We start from the raw sequence: 7587 nt of genomic DNA, 5'->3' as shown, positions 1-7587 counted from the left end.
GCAATAATAATATAAAATTTTTTGTGATGCGATTTTAAGACTAATTTTTAAACCAAGCAAAACAACATGTTCACATTCACAGTGTTTGACCATAAGATTTGATTATTCTGATTTTTCGATAATAGGTAATTAATTTGTCTGTTAATATATATTATATATGATAAAAACTTGTGTGAGACGATCTCATGTGTCGTATGTTGTGAGACAAATTTTTTATTTGAGTCATTAATGAAGAAGTATTACTTTTCATGATAAGAGTATTATTTTTTATTGTATATATCGGCAGGGTCAACTCATCTCAGAGATAAAGATTTGTGACACCATCTCACGAGAAATCTATTTTCTGTAATAAGATTATATATACACGATACAGTGATTAATTCTTCCAAGGTAAAATAGTCAATTAAAATACGTGGACCCACACAACCAACTATAAATAACTGAGTCTTCCTGTAGTAGTCATACACGTCTGTCTAATATGCACAGGACAACGATCCCATTTTCCGTTTCTTATTGTAGAATAGATGAGCAAGAACCCATTTTTCTCCCATTCATGCTACCAAATCTCCGTTTTGCTGAAATCCCATGTGCTCTATAATCTTCAACTGCAAAATCCACGAGGAAATACTTGATACTTTCTCTCCCACACACACTCACAGTGAGTGGTAACCGGAGTTGAGTAGTTGACGATACTTTTTCTTTGTTGACTTCTTCACTTTCCATCATGTGGAGCTTAGAATATAGACTAAAAGGTTCGTGAATTATTTGAATCTTTTTTGTTTGAGTATTTTCTTGTTGATTTTGACATCTGGTGTTAGAGATTCTTTCTGTACAAACTAGTGATGATTTTCTTTCTTTTCCTTTTGTCCACGGGTGATGTGTATTTTTTTTATAATTATTGGATTACCGGTGCCGTTCGTGTAGTACATGGCTTTATTGATGTGGTTCTGTTCGATTTTTCTTCAAACTTTTTGACTTTCTGTGATTCTCGTGATTTTGTGTGTGTGAAATACTAGCTGGGGGTTGAGTTTTCTTGAAAATTTTCAAGTTAATTCACGCCGTTATCATGCATTAATGATGAATATATTGTTTCCTAGATTTCAGCTTACTGCCTTGAGCCATCCGTTCAATTCGTTGAATCTGGTTTTTTTCTTTGTTAAGGTAAGATGTATGTGTTGCTGGCGTGTGGAATTCGTCTTTTTGTACAGTTATCTTTTCTGCTTCTCTAGCATTCAATGTAATCAAATGATTTGGATTTTGCTTCAATTTTTTATCCTGCTTTTTTTTTCTTCTGAACAGTTCCATTTTTCCTTTTATTGTCATCAACCTTTTGTACTTGAGAAAGAAAGTTGGAATAATTCATTATTTAATTCCAATCCCATCGTCATTGACATTGCTGTTAATTCTGTAATGTCTGCCCTTTTCTGAACTCAAATCCGGTGTCAACTTCCCGTTTGTTTCTGTTTTTGCTTTTTTGAGATTGTGATTTCTTGGGGGCTTACGAAATTTGGTGTTATACAGCACTTTCAACTAAATTGTAGATGCGCTAGAGAAAATGGAGGAAATATTTGATCCGAATGCAGTCATAGAAGAATTCGAAGATTTGTCAATTAATGCTGGGAAAGTTCAGAGGGAGGCTTTGAAAAGGATCTTGGAAGAAAATGGTGAAGCAGAGTATCTGCGTCGATGGGGACTCGATGGAAGAACAGACCCCGAAAGCTTCATTGCTTGTGTTCCCCTTGTCACTCACAAGGACTTGGAGCCTTACATCCAACGAATTGCCGATGGCGAAACAGCATCAATTTTAACTGCAAAATCGATAACTACTATTTCATTGAGGTACAACTTTATCTTATTTGATTAAAGATTTCTGCGAGAACTTCTAAAATAAGATAGATATAATTGTCATATTATGAAATAAACGATTTTCAAAAGTTTGGAAGGTTGATAAACTTTTGAGAATCTTGCAGCTCTGGTACCACTCAAGGGAAGCCAAAATTTGTACCTTTCAACGATGAATTGATGGAAAGCACAATGCAAATATACAAGACTTCTTTTGCATTTAGGAACAGGTAAATTTGTGCTGTTTAGTTGTCCTTTTTCTTTATTTTACATATTGGCCTGAACTTCACCTGATTTGAATTTTTGAGGTTTGTTTTCATATAAGAACAAGATTACTTTGCCCCCTCTACTCTCAATTTCTTATGTGAGTGAAGTTGAGCTTTTCCTTACATTATGTTGTGTGTATAATGGGCATAGTTCAAACATGCCTTATTCTCTTCTGTTTTATCTCCGTGTGCTCTTCCATCCTTCACTTTGATCGATCAAATATGTCCACATAATTACAAATGTCAACTGGTGTATTATCTTTCTGTGCTCATGATTGTGTGCAACAATTTGCTTTTGCAGAGAATACCCAATTGGGAATGGAAAGGCGTTACAGTTCATTTACAGTAGCAAACAATTCAAAACAAAAGGTGGGCTAGCGGCTGGAACCGCTACTACTAATGTGTATCGCAACCCTCAATTCAAGAACACAATGAGGGCAATGCAGACCCCATGTTGCAGTCCTGATGAGGTGATATTTGGCCCCGATTTTCACCAATCTTTATACTGTCATCTCTTATGTGGGCTAATTTTCCGAGACGAAGTTCAAGTTGTTTCCTCCACATTTGCCCACAGCATTGTCCATGCCTTCCGAACCTTTGAACAAGTTTGGGAAGAACTTGTTACTGATATCCGCGAAGGGTCTCTAAGTAACCGAATTACGGTCCCATCAATTCGATTGGCTGTGTCAAAGCTGCTGAATCCCGATCCCCTATTGGCAAATACTATTTTTGACAAGGTATCAGGATTAAACGAATGGAATGGACTTATTCAAGAGTTATTTCCAAATACCAAGTACATCTATGGGATCATGACAGGTTCCATGGAACCTTATCTCAAGAAATTGAGGCACTATGCGGGACAACTACCTTTATTAAGTGCCGATTATGGATCTTCAGAAGGATGGGTAGGGGTAAATGTCAACCCCGAATTACCACCTGAGTTGGCTACATTTGCTGTTCTTCCAAATGCTGGTTATTTCGAATTTATACCTGTGAAAGATGATACTAACTGCCCAGAGCAAGAGAGGTCCTGCATATCGTCCGTAGAGCTCCAGCCTTTAGGCCTAACAGAAGTTAAGGTTGGCGAGGATTATGAGATTATTGTCACAAATTTTGCAGGTGTGTATTCTTCTGTTTTCTTGATCTCACTATATATTGTGCAGTGTGACCATTATCTTGCAACTTCGACTAGCTTGGTTTTTATTCCCTAAGCTCTCTTGAACGCTTCCCAGTCAGATAAAGGTTATGCCTATTTTAATTCTTTTTGCAGGTCATATTTTTCCTTGAACTTTGTTGCCTATTGTTATCCACACATTTCACTTCATTTATGACCAAAGGACGATTACATATTCGCTTGGGACCGTAGACTTTACTTGTCTCGAGATTTCAGCATTTGATTACTTTACCATCCATAGCACGACGGATTCAGATATTTTCTCAAACCAAAACTTATTATTATCTATTATTATTAGTGATAATATTAATATTATCACTAATTTTGTGTCTTGCCTACTTGAGCCATACTTATGGGATTGTGTGTCAATGCTCATTCATCTTCCTACATTTTTTAAGTATTTGTTTATTTTTAAAGTAAATTTTGTCTGATGGATGCGTTAGACATTTTTAAAAAACAAATCTACAACGTGTGTTTCTTTACTTTGCATTTTCAGCTTGCTTTAGCTTTTCTTGCCTTGATTTTTTAAAGTCAAAAGTCGTTTTATAACCTCGATTTGCATCAACTTTTTCACCCTTTCCGGACTTTAGAACTAATTTTAAAATGCTTGATGATTTTCTTGTCTATGTCTATGTCTATTACTTTAAATATAACAAATGTGATAAACACATTGTAATCGCCTAGATTACAGCTGTGCCTGCTATACAGATTTAACATAGCTTATAATAGTTGTATTTAAAAAGTATATGTTTATTTTCATATTCTCAAGCTTGTGAACTTTCAAACAATGTTCTATCATCGTTCATTAAACATATTGCATATGATTTGAAATGCCATCTAAATGCAAAGATAATTCGAAAGTTCAATAGTCTTTCAAATTGTTGAAAGGAAAACCGCATAACCTTTGAACTGTTGGAGGCACGATTGCCTTCGCGGTCCTGAATAGTTATTTCTTGTCCAGACGACCAGACTCCAGAACTTGTCCGTTACTATTAGCTATTACGTTTTTTTTTTCAGTGTCACATTCTCGGTCATGCGTTAAATTGTCTTGTTGTTTGAATATGTTGATTATCTCTTGTCCAGAACTTGACGTCATGTGTAAATATGCTTATCATATCAATCTTGATCCGTTATTGATGTGATCCGGGTGAATTGAGTGAGCTGGTTCGGAGCAATCCACCGAATCTTATAAGAATTTTGTTGAGGGAAAAATGAGCAAAAGAATATATCTTGAGAGAAGAATATATCTTTGTGGTATGGCTGCAGCTGTGTTCTGTAAACAAGAAGATGAACACGTGAACAGGCACCGGAATGGTGTCCGACGTGGTCACTCCGATATTTAAGTCAGCATGTGAAGATGAAGAAACTGCTGTATATGTGTGAGTGCGTGTGAATATGTAAATCTCCCTTTAATACGAACAAACCTGCTATTTATAGGAAGAAAGATGATGATTTTTTCTTGTTTTCAGTGTCTACTTACCACTTATAGTGCCATATGTCCAATCAGTAGGATTTTGTCAGGCACATTTATCGAGATAAGATATAACATGCTCCCGCACTCGAGTGCGGTACTATTACCGAGGCATCCGGGTAGAGAGTCATTACCCGGGAATTCGCCCGAGAGCTCGGGCCTTTGGTTGCCCCTGCCCGGTTAAATGACATCTCTCGAGCACTCTCCTTACCATGATCCGGGTTGTTCACTCACCGCGGGCCCTTCCAGGGTATCAGCTATCTTTGTCAAAGTGGATCTTGAAATTTGTACTTAAATTGGAAGACAATTTTCATGTGCAGGACTGTATCGATACAGATTAGGAGACTTGGTCAAGGTTAAAGGATTCCACAACTCCACTCCTGAGCTCCAGTTTGTTTGCAGAAGAAACCTTCTTCTCACCATCAACATTGACAAGAACAACGAGAAAGATCTACAATTAGCCGTAGAAGCGGCAGCCAAGCTGCTAACTGAGGAAAAACTCGAGGTTTTAGACTTTACGAGCCAAGTTGATTCATCTACTGACCCTGGCCATTATGTAATCTTCTGGGAAATTAGTGGTGAGGCAAAAGACGAAATTCTCAAGGAATGCTGCAACTGTCTCGACAGATCATTCCTCGATGCAGGATACGTGAGTTCCCGGAAGGTTAATACGATCGGAGCCCTCGAATTACGAATCGTGAAGGGGGGAACTTTTCACAAGGTTTTGGATCATTTTGTGGGATTAGGTGCTGCTGTTAGCCAGTTCAAAACACCAAGATGCGTGGGGAAAAACAACGGCACTTTGTTGCAGATACTGTCGATTAATGTTGTCAAGAACTACTTCAGTACAGCGTATTAGTAGAAAATTGGTCGGAGTTTTCCGTTTTTCATGCGATTTCATAGAGCTGTCTTAGGTAAACTTAGAAAACGATTAGTTTCCGTTGCTTCTTTTTTTCTCGCCATTTGTTCAGCATTGTATCAAAACAACCTTCGAGATTTCCATCCTTTATATGTGTTTCCTTCCTAATGCTCCATTTATATACAGCATCTAAATCTACATAATTTTAATTATTAATTAATTTTAAACTTTTATATTCTATATTTGAAAAAAATAAATTTGACGGGGATTTGTACTCTAGGATTTACTGTTCGAGCGAGACCAATAATTAATGAATCAGATCTCATATTTGACCAATATCGTCTCAATCTAAGTCGTTGTCATCCTCATGTTTTCAGGTGGAAGCAATGGTCACCTCTTGATTTTGGACAATGAGTGAGTTTCATGTAAGACCGTCTCACGGGTCATAATCCGTGAGACGGGTCAATCCTACTCATATTCACAATAATAAGTAATACTCTTAGCATAAAAAGTAATACTTTTTCATGGGTGATCCAAATAAGAGATCCGTCTCACAAATACGACCCGTGCGACCGTCTTACACAAGTTTTTGTCTTGGATAATGCACTATCCTTGTACGGAAATAGGGAACAAAATAAGAAAAAGGAGAAGAATCTTTTGAAAAGATAATCATGATTTTTTGTTTGAGAAAAGATAACCATGATTTTGTCACGAGTTAGAACACAAATAATTCTGAAGTAAGTTTCCAATGAGATGTTCTCATGAATCTTTATCTGTGAGACGTTTCAACTCCATCGATATTCACAACATGGATTACTCAAATAAGATATCTGTATCACAAAATACGACATATAAAACATTCTCACACAAATTTTTGCTATAATTATGTTCCGAGTGGAACAATTATTTGGTAACTAAAAAGTGTGGTTGGCCGAGTGCTGATATAAAATGTACTACTCTCACAATTAGAAAATGATTTACGAGATAAAAATATTAGAATAGCTTTCTTGTAAGTGGTTGGATTAGGGCATTAGGCGACATTTTGATTTAATCTATACTCATCATGACTTCAAAAATTTTTAAAAGGTATAATTTTTTTCTTTTCTTTTCTTTTATTATTATTATTATTTTTTAAAAGATTGCCTTCTTGAAAATCCCTTTACATGGATTTATCAACAAATTTTTTTGACACAAAAATAATTATTTAAAAAGTCATCCCATTTTATATATAGGTTATATTTTATGCCAACACATCTTGTAAAAAATTTATGAGATAATTTTTTTTTCAGGTTAATAAGATCTTACCCTAAGGATATTGCCTCAAAAATATGAACAGTAAATATTTATCAATATATGTGATTCTCATTTTTTTTTTAAGTGAATGTCATATTTGAAGATTTATCATAAATGTTCATCTTTAAATATATCATTGAAATATTACTTTACCGTAACATAAGAATTATATTTTTTTGTGTAAAATGCCATTTGTAACCTTATCCATGTATATACAATAATTTTACTCACATTCATTTAAATATTAATAATAATAAACAAAAATGCAAAAGAAGGAAACATGAGTAAGAATGAAGAGAATAAATATGTGAGGCAAACTTAAATAGCAATCAAAGTATAAAGTGGAAAATCAATTAAGCTAATTATTTGAAGAATTTTTACTGTTTTTTCCTTTTCTTATTATCATTAAAATACTTATTAATCATTAAAATAACGGAAAATTGGCTTTCAGTCCCCAGCCGTCGATTTTTTTGGGTTCAGTCCCTGGGTATTTTTTTAGTACCACATTTCCATATGAAGTGTACCACATTTCCACATGAAGTGTACCACATTTTGTATGACATAGTACCACAATTTTGTGGATAGGGAGTGAACCTAAAAAAATGTCTTGATTGGAGATTTTTTACCAACTTCTCCTTAAAATAAACATAGAATAAAATCTTATTTTATTTAATCTTTTTAA

At 35.1% G+C, this 7587-nt stretch overlaps 1 protein-coding gene across 6 annotated transcripts; it reads left to right on the top strand.

The window, feature by feature from the left end:
* Positions 1 to 459: 459 nt before the first annotated feature.
* Positions 460 to 5756, top strand: LOC140813745 (jasmonoyl--L-amino acid synthetase JAR6-like). Of its 6 annotated transcripts, none has more exons than XM_073172437.1 (6): positions 460 to 752; positions 1098 to 1161; positions 1542 to 1839; positions 1971 to 2072; positions 2410 to 3227; positions 5074 to 5756. In XM_073172437.1, exons 3-6 carry the CDS (start codon positions 1556 to 1558, stop codon positions 5610 to 5612), a joined length of 1743 nt encoding a protein of 580 aa, XP_073028538.1. In that variant the 5' UTR covers positions 460 to 752; positions 1098 to 1161; positions 1542 to 1555; the 3' UTR covers positions 5613 to 5756. The 6 variants fall into 6 exon arrangements, with proteins under 6 accessions (XP_073028538.1, XP_073028537.1, XP_073028533.1 ...); XM_073172436.1 differs by having other exon boundaries at positions 1522 to 1839; XM_073172432.1 differs by lacking the exon at positions 1098 to 1161.
* The last annotated feature ends 1831 nt before the right edge of the window (positions 5757 to 7587 follow it).

Source organism: Primulina eburnea, chromosome 15 (assembly GCF_022965805.1).
Source record: "Primulina eburnea isolate SZY01 chromosome 15, ASM2296580v1, whole genome shotgun sequence".
Classification (NCBI taxonomy): domain Eukaryota; kingdom Viridiplantae; phylum Streptophyta; class Magnoliopsida; order Lamiales; family Gesneriaceae; genus Primulina; species Primulina eburnea.
Note: the sequence above shows the minus strand (reverse complement) of the source record. Positions and strands in the feature narration are given on the sequence as shown.